The sequence below is a fragment of the Pelecanus crispus genome, chromosome 10, assembly GCF_030463565.1.
Source record: "Pelecanus crispus isolate bPelCri1 chromosome 10, bPelCri1.pri, whole genome shotgun sequence".
Taxonomy (NCBI): domain Eukaryota; kingdom Metazoa; phylum Chordata; class Aves; order Pelecaniformes; family Pelecanidae; genus Pelecanus; species Pelecanus crispus.
In genome coordinates this window covers 8,579,699-8,598,055 of record NC_134652.1, presented here as the reverse complement: position 1 = coordinate 8,598,055, position 18,357 = coordinate 8,579,699, and the positions used below count along the sequence as shown (strand labels likewise).

At 49.1% G+C, this 18,357-nt stretch overlaps 1 protein-coding gene across 1 annotated transcript; it reads right to left on the bottom strand.

Annotated features, from left to right (window-relative positions):
* Nucleotides 1–2,423: 2,423 nt before the first annotated feature.
* Nucleotides 2,424–6,863, bottom strand: VAX1 (ventral anterior homeobox 1). Its single transcript, XM_075717853.1, has 3 exons — nucleotides 6,626–6,863; nucleotides 4,685–4,872; nucleotides 2,424–2,960 (listed from the first exon to the last, which is right to left on the bottom strand). Exons 1-3 carry the CDS (start codon nucleotides 6,861–6,863, stop codon nucleotides 2,424–2,426), a joined length of 963 nt encoding a protein of 320 aa, XP_075573968.1.
* Nucleotides 6,864–18,357: the final 11,494 nt, after the last annotated feature.

Genomic DNA, 18,357 nt, shown 5'->3' with positions numbered 1-18,357 from the left:
CCGTGGCCGGGGGGAAGCCGCGGGGTGGGCAGGTGCCACGGTGCCGCAGGCGGCTTGGCCCGGGGAGCCGCAGTTTGACGCCTCGCTGCGGCCCGGCGGGAGCCAGGGCCTTGGGGGGGGCTCTTGAAAAGAGGGGTTCCACCCCGCACCAGCTTCCCAGCAAAGGACTCAGGGCTGGGCTGCCAGACAGGATGGAAGCAAGAGCTGTTTAGAAAATATTTATAAATATCCATCTTTATGCACACAAGCGCATATATATATATTCATATTTGTATCTGCTTAGGCAGACACGCACACGTGGACGTGCACCCCTAAGTGCCTGCCGGGCCCGGCACCGCGGCGGGCGGGAGGGGAGGCGCGGAGGCAAGGGGAGCCCGGCGGTGGCACCCAGGCAGGCCGGGCCCCCGGCTCCTCTCCCCACGGAGGGTCGCGCCGCGCCGCCCCGGCCACGGGCACGGGCGGGGGATCGGGCCCACGGGGCAGGGAACCCCCCGAGGGCTGGTGCCGGGCTGGGTCAGAGCCGGGGAGGGGACCGGGGGTGGCCCGAGCTGCATCAGGAAGAAGAGATCCGGCTCCACGAAGTGGACTTTGCAACCCCCCGCTTTAAAATCAAAAATAAAATTAAAAAAAAAAAAAATTGGGAGGGTTACGTAGGGATAGGATTTTTTTTTTTTTTGGCAGTGCACGTATTAGATGAAGGTAATTTGGGTGCTACAAATATAAGACGAAAATACACCTAATTCCGTCATCATATAGATATAATATATTTCACTCTCACCACATAAATACAAAACATCCAAATATCCAAAACATTCAGAACAAAAGTTAGTAGCAAGGGCTCAGCGCTCGATTCATTCATTATTTTTTTCGACTAGTTGCCTAGAAACTTCAGACGTAAATAATTTACAATAAAATTACTATTTTCTTTCTGTCCAGCTCCTTCTGTCCAGTTCTGGTCTATAATTAATTCTATATACTACAGCAACCATTCCACTTTTTGTAAATTTTTTTTTTTTTTGGTTACAGTTTGGTGGCACGTATTTATACAGTTTGTAAACGCCATGTGTTAAAGTTTAAAGAAAGAAAAGAAACTTAAAACCAAAGCAAAGAAATATTTCCCCCCCTCCCCCAAAGAACTAGCTAAGTACAGCATCCCTTTTCTGGCAAGTTCAAGTACCGAAATTGAACAGGAAATATTCGATCCGGAATATTAGAAGATGAAATACATATGTTTGTGGAGAAAATAGCAGTAAGAATTATGAAAAAAAAAAAAAGATTGTTACATAGATGTATTTAAAAGTACAAAAATAACAACAAAAGATACGCTTCTTATATTTTACGTTCATTTTAAATGAAGTGCGAGCGATATACGAGAGGGTTATTTTAGGAGGAAGGAAGGCTAAAGATTTTTTTATTATTATTTAGATGCGCATTGAAATTATTTGGAAAAATCAAATAGAAAAAAAAAAAAGAAAAATTACCATCGCAACAGATCTGGATGCAAATCGAGTCGCGACTTCCGTTATTTATCTGCAGATTTGCTTTTGCAGATAAGGTCCGCAGGACTGGCCCGTGGGAATGCAAAAAAAAAAAAAAAGAAAAAAAAAGAAAAAAAAAAGAAAAAAAAAAGAAAAGGGGCGTTGTGTTATCTCGAAGGGAGAGACAGTTTTATTCAAAATCTCTGCAGCCACTGGTTTCTGTCTCCTCGCTTCGTGCGTGTGTTTTCAAGGCAGTCCGCTCCGGCCCTTCCCACATTCAAGATTTATCGGGAAAAAGAAAAGTTGCTGGACGTTTTCCTGGCTGGTGTTAAGGGCGGACGGCAAGGACGTTACCCGGGGACCGTAGTGCAGGGAGCGTGGGTGAGACGGGGGGCACAGCTGGAGCCCCCCACCTCTGTGCTTAGGAGTCCCTGGCGGCGGGGGCGGGCGGGGGGGACGGGACGGGACCCGGGCATGGCCCGGCAGCTGCATCCCGCTCTCCCCGAAATCCTTCTCCCCCGCTTGGCATCGCCCAACGCCCTCCGCAGGGGTGCGGCCACAGCGCGCCCCGTCCGCTCTCCCTCTCCGTCCCTTTCCTAACGCTGCCAAAGCAAACGGACGGACAGACAGACACCCGCCCCCCCCCCCGCGGACGGACGGACGGACCCTCGGGCCGGCGGGGCAGGGAGAGCCGCGGGGGCCGCTCCCGCCGGGCTCCGGGGAAGCGCCCGCAGCCCCCCCCCCCCCCGGCCCCGGCCCCGGCCGCCGCCTCGCCCCGCGGGCGCCGGGGCCCCCGCTCCGCCCCGGCCCCGCTCCGCCCCGGCCCGCGGAGGCTCCGCGCCGCGGGGCCGGGAGGCGGCGGCGAGGGAGGGGGGCTGCGGCAGGCCGCCGGGGTGCCGCCACGGACAGAGACCGTGAACACAAACGCGGGGCAGTTACTTAGAGTCAGTCCAGTGCTTTTTTCTCAGCGCTCTCTTTATTGTTGGTCCGGGAGTAGGGCTCGAAGGCGGACGAGCTCAGGTAGCGGGCCGACAGTTCCTGCAAGTTGCCCGCCAGCGAGCCGGCCACGGCCAGGGGCGCGGAGGAGAGCCGCCCGGCCACCGAGCCCAGCAGCGCGGGCACCGGCAGCCCGAACAGCCCGTGCCCGCCGGCGGCCGCTCCGTGCAGCGCTGCCGGCGGGGGGGGCCCGGCCGCGCCGCTGGCGGCCGGCGGGTGCGGGGAGCCGCCGCCGGGAGCCGCCGCCGCCGCCGCGCTGCCGCTGCCCGCAGCCAGGCCGGGCCCGCGCAGCGCCGAGCCCAGCGCGCCGGCGGCGCAGGGCGGCAGGAGGCCGGGCAGCCCCGGCGGGGAGAGCAGCCGGCCTTGCTCCAGCAGCCGCAGGACGCTGCAGGTGGCGGCGGTCTCGGACACCACCGACCGCAGCTCGGAGTCCTTGCCCTGGTCCTTTTTCTGCTTGGTGCGCCGGTTCTGGAACCACACCTTGACCTGCGGGCCGGGGAGAGAGGCAGGGTCAGCGGGGCGGGGGGGGACACACGGGGGGAGCCCCGGACGCCGGCGCGGCTCCGCGGGGCGGCGGGGCAGAGCTGCGGGGGGGCTCCGGCCAGGCGCTCCTTAACGGGGAGCGCCTTAAAAACGCGCAAAGCGCCCACCGCCCCGGCTGCTCCCCGCTTCGGGCTGCGCCCGGGGGGGGCAGCGGAGCGCAGCCCGGGAGCCCTCAGCCCTTCCCGCCGCGCTGCATCTCCAAGCCTCGCCCCACCCGGCCCGCTGCACGCCCGCAGTTCCCTGGCAGCCGCATCCAGCCCTCGCCACGCCGCTTTATTCCCAGCCAGCGCAGCCGGAGCCCCGGCAGGGCCTCGGCCCCGGCCCCGCGCACCCCGGCCCGGCGGCGGCAGCAGCCGCCCCCCGCCCCCCGCTTCCAGGGACCCCGCGGGGGCCGCCGCCGCCGCCCGCCCAGCTCCGGCGGCCTTCGCCGGGTGAACAGCAGCTCTGCGCTGGCCTGGACGGCCTCTCCTGCTCCCTCCCGTTTTAAAGGGTAATTCTTCTAAACAGGAATCCTGGAAGCCCCCTCCAAAAAAAAAAAGAAAAAAACCACCAAACCCCAAAACGAAACAAAACCCACCCATGGCGGTTTCTGTAAGCTACGAGCTATTGAGCTTGTCATTCCTATCCGGCGGGGGAAAGAAAAAAAGCTAACTGCCTTGGCCGGGGAATGCATTGCTCTATGATATTTTGCAGAAATACGAAACCGGGCTGCAGAAGGTCGGTCCTGCCAGGCGCTTCCCCGCACTCCCGCGTGGTTTTCGGGCGGCTGAGCGCCCCGACCCGCGGCCGCTCCGCTCTGCGCGGCACAGGGGCGATCCCACCCCCACCCCCCCCCCGAAAATACAAGGACTGAAAATACGGCCCAAACTTCAGTCCCGTCCCCGCACCTCTGGCACCCGGGAGAGAGCGCTCGGACCAAACGTCTCTGACCCAGCAGCCCCAGGGGAAGGTGCCACCCCCCCCCCCTCCCCAGCCCGTGTTTTTGCGGGTGTTTCCCGCTTGCTGCGGGCTGGGAGCGGCCCGGCCGCTCCTCGCACCCCGCGCCGCAGCAGCGCAGCTCCGCGCCCGCGGGCAGCCGGCAGCGGCACGGCGGAGCCGGGGGCACCGAGCCCCGGCGGGGCCAGGGCCGGGCCCCGCGGGCCGGGGCGGTGGGCAGCCGCGCCCCGGCCCGGGAGGGCTTTGGCTTCGTGGCCGAGCCCCCGCCGAGCCCTCGGGCCCGGCCGCCCCCGCCGTGGGCAGACCCAGGCGGCCGCGGGAGAGCCCACGGGGGCTGCGTGGGGGGACACGCAGGACCGCGGCCCCCCGCCTCCGCCAGCAGCCCCCGCACGGTGCCCGGCCGGGCCGCCTGAGCCGCGCACCCCCCCGCTCCATCCCGCGGGCAGGCAGCGGGTCCCCCCCGACGGGACACGCGTGGGCACCTCGGGGGCGGCCTCCGCCTCTCCAGCGGACCCCACCGCCGCCGGGGCCTGCGCGGCGGCGCGCAAGAAGCGCGCAGGGCCGCGGGGCCGACCCACCCGCGGGGCCCGACCCACCCGTGGGCCCGACCCACCCGCGGGGCCCGGCGCGCAGCGGAGATGCCCGGGCCGGGGGGGGGGGGGGGTCCCGCGGAGGGAGCCGGGGGCAGGGCAGGGCAGGGGGGCCGGGGCTCCCCGTCCCTCTGGGGCTACCTGAGTCTCGGAGAGATTGAGCTGGCGGGCGAGCTCGGTGCGCTCCCGCCCCACGACGTACTGGCAGCGCTGGAACTCCATCTCCAGGCGGTAGAGCTGCTCGGCCGTGAAGGAGGTGCGGGTCCGCTTGGGACGGTCCAGATCCAGCCCCTTAGGCAGAATAATCTCTCTGATTGAACCTTTGGCATCTGGCAAAGAAAGGCGCGGTCAGCTTTACACCCAGGCAAACCTCCTATCCTTTTTTTAATTCCTTTTTTTATCGTATTTTATTTATTTTTTGAATTTTTTCCGCCAGCGCCTTCAAGACCGAGACCCGAGTCAGGATGGAGCAACGTCCCTGAGATTGCGGCACTGCACCTGGCCACTACACCCAAGGAAGGAAAAAAAAAAACCACCAAACCCCAAACCCAACAGAGAAGGAGGGAGGGGGCAGTGGGGGCCCAGGGCTCTGGAAATAATCCCCTCAACCCATTTAAAAATTGCCTTGAATATGTTGCACTGACAGTACGACACCGCGGCATCACCCACGGCCCCTCCGGGAGGCTGGGGAGAGATCCTCCAGGCCGGGCTTTGTGCCTGGAGTGCAGGGCTACCCTTTGTTCCCCCCGCGCTCCGGATTAGGGCTTGCTGGAAGCCGCCACACACACCCAGCTGCCCCCCAAAATATAAAATCTCCTTATTATTTAAAAAAAACCAACCAACCAAACAAACAAACAAAAAAACCCAAAACAAAAAACCAAGTTTTCCATGCAGGGGAAAAAAAAAAAAAAAAAAAAAAAGAAAAAGCAGGCAGGAGCTTTCAGGGCATAGGCAGCGCTGCCCCCGAGCTGGCCGGCTGCCCACCCGGAATGTGGGGACACCTCCAGCCCACCCAGCATCCCGGGGAGAGCATCGCCGCCGCTGCTCTGGGGCTTTGGCGAACAGGAGAAGAAGGAGGAGGGGGGAAAACCCCAAACCAAGGCACCAAACAGCCCGCGGAAACCTCACTTTTCTGGTAGCCCCGACCGAAAGCAAGCGGGACAAGTCTTATTAACGCGCCTGTCAAGCTAGAGCCAGATTCATGCTACATTAAAACCTTCCCAACTTTGCTTTCTGTAATTTTACCTCTTCGGTACTTTTTAAATCGGAGACAACCACATCATTTTAATCTGCCCCCTCTCTGGGTCAATCGGTCGCGCAAGGATTAATTATTGTTTACAAGGCCTGCTTCGCACTAATTTTATTCCGATTCCGTTCTCTCCCTTCTCCCCCAAAACGCACCTTAATAAAACGGAAATTTCTTCAGGTAATTTTTTTTTTTTTGGAGGGGGTAGGAATAGAATGATTTAATTAGTTTAGCCGGGGAGGAAGACGAGGGTTGAGGAAAATAAACCGTATAACCATTAAAAAAAAAAAAAATTTACAAGCCCATCGTCACTCCCCCGGTGCTTGCAAGGCCGAAGGGTATTTCCAAATAGCCCTTTCTGCCGGGATGCTGGGCGCGGGGAGCGGGGGGGGCCAGCGGGAACCCCCCTGCCCTCCGCAGGGCACCGTCCTGCGGCCCCGCACCGCGGGGTGCGCGGGGTGCGCGGGATGCGCGGGCGCGGGAGGAGCGCGGCGGCCGGCGGGGCAGAGCCGGCGGGATCCCCGCGGGCACCGGCACCCCGGGAGAGCTGCAAAGCAGGGTGTGTGGGGGGGGAAAAACCAAAATACAAAAAGCGGGGCTGGCCCGGTGCGGGGCAAAGCCGGGGAAGAGGCACCGCGGCGGAACTTTCCGCCGAGGCGCTGGAGGAAATTCCGGGAAATACAGGCGGGCCGGGTGCGGGATCCCTGCCCCGGAGCCCTGGGAAGGGCTTTCAGCCCAGGGCCGGACCAAAGGCAAAAGCAACAAAATAAAGAGCTCTCCCGGGCGTGGACGGAGCTCACCTTCCCCCACCCTCGCGAAACACCTCAAACTCATACCTCTAACTAGGATCCTCCTGCAATAGTCCGGATCAGCCGAACTAGATTTACTTTTATTACAATCTTCCGTAGCTGCAGAGGCAGAAAAAGTCCCTTGCTGATCCTTCAAAAAAGAAGTAGAAATATTTCCTTCAGACCCTTTGCTTTCCTTGCCCTCTTTATGTCCGTTCTTCGAGACCCGGTTAGCTTCAGTCTCTGAACTGCATCTAACGTCCATTTTGTCTTGTTTCCCAAACATGTAGTGCAATAAAAACAAAAACAAAAAAAAACAAAACAAAAAAAAAACCCAACGAAAAATACAGAAGAGCAGAAGAAGAAGAAGAAGACGAAGTCTATGCTGGATATTGCACGGCTTAGGGTCAGATCGGTGGGGATCTGTAAAGCACCTTGAGTAAGGAAGGTCGGGTTTTATCCCACTGGAAAAGCAGCGGCTTCCTCAGTCCCAGCGTCCTAATGTGACTGTCCAGCTTCCCAGAGCGCCCAGTGATCAGGTACTCAACAGTACAACTCTAAAATGATTTAATGTCTGCCTTATTACAGAGACATGTAGTTGTTAGACACACAGAGGGACGCGCACTCGCTGTTTCAATTGATTACGGGTAATTTTGCAGCCTCCACATTTAGGTTACCTCATGAATACACTAAATTGTTTGGATAATATATCAGATCGTAATGGATGGTTTGTGTGCTTGTCCCCAATCAAGTAGAGTTTAGCCAGTGAATAAACTGAAATGATTGGTCTTGCTTTCAGGAAACACACAATCAAAAGACTGAGACTTCCAGAAAAAAAAAAAAAAAAAAAAAAGAGAGAGGAAAAAAAGGGGGGGGAGAGGGGAAAAAAAAAAAACTTTTGACAAGATTCACCCTGAATTGTTAGCACCATTAGCAGCCATTATTAACTTTCTTCAGTATGCCTTTGACCTCCCGATTATATAGTGGCTTTCTCCAAAGCACGCCAAATAAATCTGAATAAAGCTGCTAGGAAGGGCTGGAAAAATGCAGTTGTAGGGGACTGGAAAAAAAAAAAAAAGCCCCCTGAATTCTAAACAAACAAACAGATCCCCAGCACGCACACACACAAAAAGTTCTTCCTTCAAGCAGATCTCTCCAAGGAAGCAGGTTATCTTGGCCAGCAGAAATCCTCCTTAACACATCTCCCCACAGACAGCCATCTTAAACTCCTACCTCTCCTTATTTCAGTCCCGATACTTGCTTTTTGTGCTTCTCCCTCTGTGTGTGTGTGTATGTGTGCGTGCATGCGTGTGTGCTAATTCTGCACCTTCGCAAACACTGAACCTATTCGCAGAGCCTGCTCATTGAAAAAAAAAAAAAGGAAAAAAAAAAAAAAAGCCAGCTTTGTGTGCAGTGGATCCAGGAGGGGGGAGAAACGGAGAGGGGGAGAAAGAGGGAGGGAGGGAGGAAGGGAGGGAGGGAGGGAGGAAGAGAGATAGCCCGTGAAAAATCTCAACTGCGTGATCCACTAAAGGAGAAAAAAGTTTTACTCTAGCTATTTCATTGTCTCTGCTACAATATCTTTGAGAACCGCAACAGCCAGTAATCCAATAAGACCATTGATTAGGCTACAATGATTCAATTCAAGCAAATGGCCTTGTGCAAAGAGCATGCTCCAGTCCTTCTTGTCACCTTGCAGGGCAGAAGCCCTCTTCATGCTGCTCTCCTTATTCATTCCTTTATGGGAAATGTAGAGCAAAAGGAGTGAAAGATGGCAATTATCTAATTGGACTATTAACAAACAATTCTCTGAGTGTGGCTGTCTGGCAGTGGTTCTTGGGCGAGGTGAAAGGCCACATGTTGCACTGGCCCCATTCACAAAGAGTTTAGGGGCCTGAGAGAGAGAGAAAGAATTTTCCCTGAGAATTTTTCACACAACCCCCGGAGTATCCATCAGGCGTGCTCCTCTCCGCCTCGTCCTCCGCCTGCCTGGGCCGCTGCCTGGGAATTTTACCCACCTGAAGCAGGCTGGGGGAGCCGTGTGTTTTACTGCAGATGACAGCAGCGGGTAAAAGCAGAACGCAGCACCCTTGCCAGGGCTGCTCAGCCCCACGGGTCTCATCCTGCTCCCACTGGAAGAATAACAGCCCTCACCCCATGGGACCCAGTCTTTGTCCGAGGCGGTGTAACGGAGGGAAGGATCCAGTGCTGGGGCCTAATCGTCCTCAACAGGAAATTCAGGGGAGACAAGAAAAGGAAGGGGGGGAAAAAAGAAGAGAATAGAAGGGAAAAGAAAGGAAGGGAAAGGAAGGGAAAATAAGAGAATGAAGGAAAAGAAAGGAAAAGAAAGGAAAAAAAGAAGTGAGAAGAGAAAAGAAAAGAAGAGAAAAGAAAAAAGAAAAAAGAAAAGAAAAGAAAAGAAAAGAAAAGAAAAGAAAAGAAAAGAAAAGAAAAGAAAAGAAAAGAAAAGAAAAGAAAAGAAAAGAAAAGAAAAGAAAAGAAAAGAAAAGAAAAGAAAAGAAAAGAAAAGAAAAGAGAAAAGAAAAGAAAAAAGAGAAAAAAGAGAAAAAGAGAAAAAGAGAAAAAGAGAAGGAAAAAAGGAAGAAAAGAAAATAGAAAAGAAAAGAAGAGCAGAGCAAAGAAAAAAAAGAAAAGAAGATAAAGAAAAAGAAAAAAGAAAAAAAAAAAAGGAAAAGAGAAGACTGCAGTCCATAGATACATTTCAATGAGTTGTCTTTAGTGGAAATCTTAAATCTTGCTCATTTTTCCACAAATCACAGAATCATTTATTTTTATTACCATTGCCTGAAAAGTCAGATTGAGATTGAGGAGGTACCCCTAAGATTTTCATCAAGCTCTATCATTTCAGCTACATTTATACATACAACCAGACGTAGAATGTCCTTATTATGGACCAGGTTTTATTTTTCCTTACAGCCAATGCATCTCAGCAGTCTCTGGTGGTCTAGTTATTAGTTACTACTTGTATGGCAGTCATACCCAGGGGCCCCAAATAAATCACAGCCCCATTGTGCAAGGCTTCACGCAGATAGAGAGGGAGGATGGAACGAGTTCATTTCCTCCATGAATTCGCAATGCTGTGCAAAGGCCTGTTGTGTGAAGGGATGCTCACGAAACAGTGCATTTAAGAGAGATTTGGTCCTTTCAGGGGAGGTGCAACAAGTGGATGTTGATTAGTGAGGACATTTTTCATGTAGCTGAAGCGTAGGTTTGTCTCTAGCAGGTAGCTTTGTTGTGTGATATACATAAACATATACATGCGTATGTATGCATAGGCAGGGTAGCATCAACACTCCTGGCTGGACGTGTTTGTTTAATGCTAAATAAAACAAAGTTCTATTTCAAACATTTTTTATATTACAGATATTTTTTAGACAGAATAGGCATAATGATTCCCATAAACAGTCTACTGGGAAATACAGAGAGCAATTATAATTGTATTTGCATAGGTGTGTGGGAGTGTGTATGACATTTCCCCCCATGTTTTTCGTTATGCTAATGTCTAGGCATAGGCCATAATAATAAACATGGAGCTATTGAACTCAATTACACTGTTTGAAGCAGAATATCTGGAGATTAAATATTGTATTTGTGTGATAATCTGGCCTTTTTTTTTTTTTTTTTTTTTTTTCTCCTTGCAACAATGACCCGATCCAAAGCTCAGTAAAGGCCAGGGGAATTTTGTTCTACACGTGCAATATCTTAAAAAATGCATTGCAAACCCCTTTTTGTCCATGGAAGTCAGTGCTATAAAAAGGCTTTCCCCCTATTAAATCCATTAAATTTGCTTTCACACATTATGAACACAGTACTGTTGAAGATCTGGAAATTCAAATAATGAGTCTAATCCTGCAGAAAACTAGTAGCGAGCAGACAAGTCTGTCCACACACAGCTCAGTTACTTTAATTGAGGTCCGCTCATCTGCAACAAATAGCAAAGTCCAGAACAGCATTGGGAAATTCAGATTTTTACCATTTATAAAGTCAACATTTTCATTCATCCAGCAGTCACTAAACATCCTTTCACCTATTCCCATTTATTTTTTTTCCCCAACAGACTTCAAATAAAGCATTCTTGAATATTATGTTCTTTCAGGACATAATAAGTCCCCTTCTTACTGTCATAACTCCAGGAATCTCTGTAGGTTCACCACGCTTGCATCTACACTCACGTGCCGCTGGATAAGCAGATTAAGGGTTACTTCTTTTCCCTTCAAATAGTGCTTAAAAATTACTTAGCACATTACACAAGTACTCCCTGGCTGTATGTAGACTATCTCGTTGCTTTTCAAATACATTTTTATCAATTTGTATTAGCCTGTAGAAGACTGAAAAACTTGTTTCTCATTGACTCCCACTACTTATATTATTTTTATCTCCATTTGATGGGTAAGAAAGACACCCATTATTGCTACTACTTCCTAAACCCTTCTTTGTCAAAGAAATTTTTCTGTCCTAAATTCTCTTTAAGGCTTGCATGCCAAGCTGGTTATCACAGTCTGAGCGTGGTTGCTAAATTGCTATTGTGCTTCAGTGCATATGCTTGAAGTTAAAAGATTCATCAAAAGGATCCTGTGTTTAATTCACTTAATTTACTATATAACATGGATTCCTATCCAAATAATATTCCTTATGAGAACAAGCTTTTGTCCACCTGGAGAGTCGGCTCTTGCCCTCCTTTGCTATCTCTGCGTTGCGGAGTCATCCTAGTAGACTTTGCCTTTGGTGGGTGTTTACAGGGCTCAGCTGAAGAGGAAAGCCAAGCCAGCCCAGCACTGACAGACAGGATAATCTAAATATCTCACAGCCTGCTCTGCTCTCTGTGACAGGCACCCATCGCTGCCCAGCCGGGGGAATGTGAGAAGAGGAGTAAAGGCTTCCCCAGCACCCTCCCAGCCCTGAGCTAAAAAGGCATGGCTCAGAGACCTTCTGAATCAAAAGACTTATCTCTAATAGCCCTAAGTAGATTTTTTCCTCCATTAATTTGCCTAACTATTCTGATTAGGATTATTTGCTTTTGAATTTACAGGTGAATTTGGCAAGCAGCTGCTAGGCACATTTTTTGGATACTTGTTTAGTGTAGGGGATATGAACTGGTACCTTGGGGCTGAACATCTTCCTGGTTATTCCAATTAACAGAGAATGTGGTAGTTACTCATAACGATACATTACATGTGGAAATGTCAAAGGGTTGCTACAAAGAGGTCCTACCACATGTCCAGCACCCTTTTGGTCACTGTTAAAGGCAAATGAAGGAGAAACAGAAAACCTCATTATTATGTGCACAGATGCTACATTTCTCTTGGACAGGACGTTTCTGTCCAGTGTGAGTGACACTCTGTGACTGGAGAAGATGATCTTCATGAAGACAGGAGGTTCTTCTTTCATACAGGTCTCAGTGCTGTGCTAATCACCAGGAACTTTGAGCACCTTCTTGAAGCAAAGTGCGCAGCATAATGAACAATTCTCCCGCCCTTGCAGTTATTCACTGCTAGGGAGGAAATCGCCATACAATTTAAGATGAACTCTGGAAATTTCAGCATATACATACTACCGTGTGTTCAGGGGACATTTAAGAAGCATAAGCCATTAGTTGAAGATGGTAATTTGTTCTAGTGGGAATTGGCTCCCTCTCCTGCAAATGAGCCTAGAAAATGGTCCTCTTCCCACACAGGTGAGTAGTATCCTTGAAGAACAGGACCATGTGTTTATCTGGAAGATTTACACTGTCTTTGGAGAAAAGGATTGAAGTCTTTGAGTCAGTTCAGCTTTCTGTGTAAAGTGGAAGATAAGGCTGTTGTGTTTGTGGTAGTCTACATGGCTAGAAACAGTACTAATTCCACTTTCCCAAGGACTGATGTCCAGGTACCTTTGTGTTGTTCAAGGTCATGCGGGTCCCCGGATCATGATATAGAAGGCATCACATGATGTGTTTTATGTGAAATTAAATGTCACGGGCTCCCAAGGACTCTAACAGGTACAACAGTGAGACAAAGACAATCTCTTTCTGTCTTATGGTGGGCAACGCCACCATACATTGGTATGAAATAGGGATGTAGCTCTGCTTCCAAATAGGCTTCATCAGCTCTTAGGCAGGTGTTGTGTGCTTCATGCTAATGCCCTATATATTTCTCTTCGAGCAAGCATTCTGCAAGACAACTGTTTAAAATAAATGAGCATATTCAGACACCTATTTAAAATAAAGTTGCAGAACAAGAGAATACATGTTTTTCCTTTTAGCTGTTACATTCCCATGCTTTGCTATACTCCTGCTTACTAGCCTGATGCAGAATACCGAACTAGCTGCTTAATTTTTCTGCATACTTTGCCAGTAATTGCAGTATTGTCTCTTCCAGATACTAAACTGAGCATATTGGCAGCACTCAGCAGTGCTGTTCTGGAGGCCAGTAATAATGAGCATGGGTATCACATGTGTATCATGATTAATCACGTTGTGGTCATTATAAGCTGCCCCTTACAGTTATCAATCTGGACAGTAGATTAATACAAAGCTTCATTGCCTGTATCATGCCCACGGCATATGCGAGCCATCTGAACAATGGTGAGATATGAGTCTTTTCATGAGCGAAAACTGTGAATTAAGAGGAAATACTGTTTGTTCTCTGAGAGCAGATTGAGAGCCTTTGGTTTCAGGCTCAGCTGTGTCACTGACTCCCTCCGTAACCACCACCACCTGAACACTCAAACTCCCTCTGCCTTCATTTCACCCTCTCCTGACAGGGGTAGTAGCTTTACCAACTTTGCTTGAGTACTCATGAGCGTTTACCACCTCAAAAGCCGTTAGCCCACGAGCCTTTACTATGTGTGCTAAAGCTCTTGCAATCCTGTTCATTTCTACAGTCAATGGAAAGGTTTAAACAGCGTGAGAGGAGAAGTTTGCAAAGGTAGTACATGTGATCTGTACTCTTTTCAATACTTGGAATTTGAATGTTGAAGACCTGTGCACCAAAAGAAAAAAAAAAAAAGAAAGCTTGGATTTTGGATTAAAATAACTCAGTTCTTTCATTTTGAAAGCTTAAGTCAGATCAGATTGAACACAAAGCATGTCTCAAATACTCATAACTGTGGCCCCAAGGAGCCAGGGGAAGGCTGTACAGGATGGCCTTGCTGAGCTGAGTCCGTTCCTTAGGTACCAGCTAGTAACTAGGATGATGTGAGAGGTCAAAAGCCACCCCTTCACTCGGGAGTGAGATAAACTCTGCCATCATCCCAAGGCTGGTGTAATGTGGTAGCCAGTAGACTTGGCGAAAATCTTCTCGGAATGATATCTTTGGATTTTTTTACTGCTGGTTTTACCTTATTACCAAGTACTTCTCCCACATGAAAATGCGAAATGTCAATGGAAGTCACAAATACAAACCATAAACAAAATAAAATCTGTTTTGGAAAGGTTTTTCTACCTGGGTGCTTTGGCTACACCCAACAAACAAGAAGCTAAATAAGAAATTCTTGAACTATAGGTCTTGAAGGTTAACTCATACCATAAAGAGAAATGTGGCCACATTCACAGGAAGTTTTTGGACTGAATGTGTAGCTTGATACTGGCAGGATTTTGTTACCTGAAATACAGTAGTATTTTAGATGGACACCTGAAGTAATGGTTCAATATACTTCCTAACACTTCATCAGGGAAAATGATGGAAAAAGTAGGCAAAAAAATCAGTGCAGTTTTGTTTGTTAAAGCCTGTTGGAGATTGTGGGTCGGTTTAGGGTGACTTCACTTCATGGTGAATACTTTACCTGATGGATTTAAACACACTGGGAGGCTGAGCATCACGATGGCAGACAACTCTGAACAAGGCTAATTGCAAGGTAATGCAAATCATCAGTTATTAGCCGTATAGCTTGAATAATCTGAAAAGCCCTGAATTTCCAGGAATCTCTGAGGAAAAAGAACCTGCACCAGGAGTCATCAGTGTCTAATTCACCTCAATCTATAACAGCAGCTTAAAAAAAGAACAAAAAAACAAAACAAAACAAAACAAAACAGGATTATTTGGATTTATTAAATAGAGATAGAGCAGAATGCCAAAAAACCATCAGGATAACACAGGATTATGCCATAAATCCACATTAACTCTGTGTTCATACTTTTTATCCTCTTCTCTCATGAGGTATATAGCAGAGTCCAAAAATGTTCAAGAAATGAGAATAAAAATAATTACAGAGCTGCTAGGATTAATACATGAGAGATGGCAAAGTCTGGAATTATGTTGGTGGGAAGGACAAGATGAAAGTGGAGCTGATTGTGGAAGTCAAAATTCTCAAGCACATAACATTAGACTTTATTTTATCACATGAGAACAAACATCAGGTTAAATTAAAAAGCAGCAAATTTAGAATGAAAAGTAAATGCCTAGACACATGTCTCATCACCTATGGGAGCTGCCATTGCAGGAGGTTACCGAGGCAAATACCTTAGCTTGATTTTAAAGTGAATTGGACGTTGTTAGGATTACACAAGGTTGGAAACAGCGATCAGCGTGATTGAATCTTACACCCCGGGCTGGACACTGATCACACAAAGGAGTGTTGCAGAAGCACATCTGTTTGGGGCTTAGTTTGTTCTTCCTTGAAGTATCAGGAGCAGGATATTCTGTAATATATCAGAAAGACAGATGGCATTGGGTAGGAAAAAACTAGAGTAGTACTTTTCAGATAGCAGTTAACATTAATAGTTATTACTATGTAACTCGTGCCTCTGGTAAGGAAAAAAGCAAAAGTGTGATCAGTAGAAGAGACAAGCCATTTGGCATAACCACATCATAGCGGAGGTGATAGTTTAGTGAAACCATTTTGTCTTACGTGTCCCTTCCCTGGAAAAGCACATTTTAGCTTGAGCTTCAGCATTAGTAGGAAAAACAAAGGCGTAAGGATTGTTTGCTCCAAAATATGTGTCTACCAAGCAAATGGACGCTTCGCCACTAGTTTTGTGCAAGGCTGGGACTTCGGAGGTAGAAAGGTACAAGACACGCCTAATGCTGGAGTCCAGCAGATTCGTTTGACAAAGGGATCTACAAAATTTGGAAACCAAACTCCTTGAGCACCTTTATGGTAGAAGGCGCATTCCACCTCTGGGTGCAAAAGAAGGGTGATTTATTGTGTTTTCAAGTTGCTAGAAGGAAAAAATCTACATAAGTGAATAAGACATCCTAGAGTCCAGATATATGCTGGCTGAATTCTAACATTTGTTTTTGCTTGAAAGGAGTAGTGCTGGGCCCATAGTAATTGCACTGTTAGGAAGGAATAATTTGGGCAGAAATATGGCAATAGTATTCTTTTTACTATATCACTCACTTTTCTGTTAATGGATATAAAGGGGTTTATATATTGTTACTATTTTGCTTATTAATCTATATGACAGAGAGAGATACAAATCTCAAATACTAGTATGTTTCTAAAGACTGGGATATTCCTAGGATATTGTTTGGCCATTTCTTTTGCCAGGATGTTTCTACCACCCAATAACACAAGAAAAATGAAGTTATATTAATAATATGTAGAATCCCCATATCTGTTTGTGCTCCTGATGGATTAGATGCTGTGCAAAAAGACTGAGTATGCTTTAAGACATTTACAACCTGAACAAAACTAACTGGATAAGAGAAGAAATATGGTTTATGTTATTCTTATAGATGGAAAAAAATGTTTTCTTTTATTTTACAGGTGGAAGAAAAGTAGTACAGAGAATGCTGTGTTTTCCCAGGGGTGCCAGAGGGACTGAAAGCGATCCTCGGGGCAGTGCTCTAAGACCATCCACCAATAAAAGAAAAAAAAAAATATTCAGGAAACAGAGGGGTTATTCAGCAGGGAAGCTGAAAAATTGCCAAGGCCCCATTGTTGAGTTCTAAGGTGTAGAAATGATGCCATCCCCTCCCTGCCTTTTAATATGGCACATACAACATCCGTGTGATGTCTAGCTGTGAAGGCCAAACAGATCCCCACGTACCAGGTAAGAGAAGCAGAGGTCCAGCCACAGCAACCTTTACCAGTTCAGGAGGATGCACATCTCTGAGGACCGATTCTAAGCTCTTCCACGGAGATACGGTGCTACTGATGTTGTCAAAACTGCTCTTGATTTAGACTCCTGCCAGATTAAGTTCAACTCCAGTGACTGCTCAGTTAGCAACCTACTGCCTGGTTAGTATGAAGCTTTTCCATGCAAATTTTTGTCTTAGTTTTATCTTTTTGTCTGTTACACCTTCATTTCCTCCTAATGAAGAGCAGAATTGGACCTTTCCATGTCTGTCTCCTTTTATGGGAACTAATTCACCATTGTGTTGGCAGTGCTCCTACTACTGTCAATGGGAATTATGCACTTTGAATGAAGGAGAATGAGGCCATAACTGTTTAAGAATTATGCTATTAAGACAGCACAATGTGTTTTATTTTTACATAGAGCATTGCATATGAAGAGTCAAAACCGCTTTGCGGAGAAAAGGGATAATGGACTGTACTTCATGGAGTTGTTTGCAGTGGGGCTCTGATTCAGAAGAAAAAGGACAAATGACTGTATAGATGTGAAGAGAACTGAGCAGAAAAGGTGGACCTTCAAGGTAATAAAGCAGCCAGCAAGTTCCCTGACAGAACAGACATGGCAAAGGGGAAATGGAAAGATGAATTACTGAAAAGGGCTCAGTGTCAGCTGGGCAAAAATATAAAGATGTTGTAGAACTTCAGGCCGGAGTAAGCCCCTCAGTCCTCCTCCTGCCAAATACAGGCCAGTGCTTAGCCTTGAACGAAGCACCACACGTCAGTGTCCATTGACATGGAACATATTTTCTCCCCGTTATCCTTTGAGTCCACCTGCTCGTGTCACCTCAAGACACGAGACGCGTTGGGGAGGTGCTGAGCCATGCAGCCACCCGCAGAAGGGGCCACGGCAGCATCCTGCCGGCACTGGCTGAGGAGGCAGGGCAAGACGCGCAGCGCAGAGCCGTGCCATCCCGCTTGCTCCTGTACAGTCTTCCCAGTTAGGGAAGAGCATCACTGACTTGCCCAGATTTGTTGATAATGTCTTATCGGCAGGTTGCTGTTGAGGCAGGCTGCAAGCCTGAGCGCAATGACCGGCCATGCGCTACGTTGCGGGAAGGCTGCTCGTTGTGAATAGCGGCTTCCTTATCAGGTGGAGCGTCGGTTGTGGCACCGCTCCGCAGCCTGGGAAGGCACAGGCAATGGTCCTTTCAGGCAAGTGAGTGCCACATCTGGATCTCTTTTCATTTCATTATGTTCCTAACCTTTGTGTACCTCCCTCCCCTCCGCTTCCTTTTTAAGAGGACCCATCCAGTTGCCTGCAATCCGACAGGAATAAAAGGGACATGTGCTCGCGTCGCAGCCATTCCCGTGCCTGCAGCTTGTGCAGCGGGATGTGAGCCCGCTTCCAGGCAGCTCCAGCTCTGCCAGCAGCATGGCAGACACAGCACCCTGCTCAGCCCGGGGCCGGAGGCCTCGGGAGCTGCAGGGAAAAAGTGTAGTGGTGCTGAGCTTGCTGTGTCTGACTGCCTGCCCTGGGTCTGCATAAGCTGCAGTCGCTGAAGTAGCTGAAATATAGATGAGCCCAAAGGCTGTCTCTTCCTCTAGGAGGAAGCCTCTGGAGGATCTGGAAACACGGCATGTGCTGCATCTCCCTGCCTGCCTTCCACCCCACTGCCTCCCAGGCACTTCCTAGCCGCTCTGCACGGCTGGGTGCTAACGCCTCTGCTGCCGAGGGTGTTTTTCAGCTATGCTTGAAACCCTGC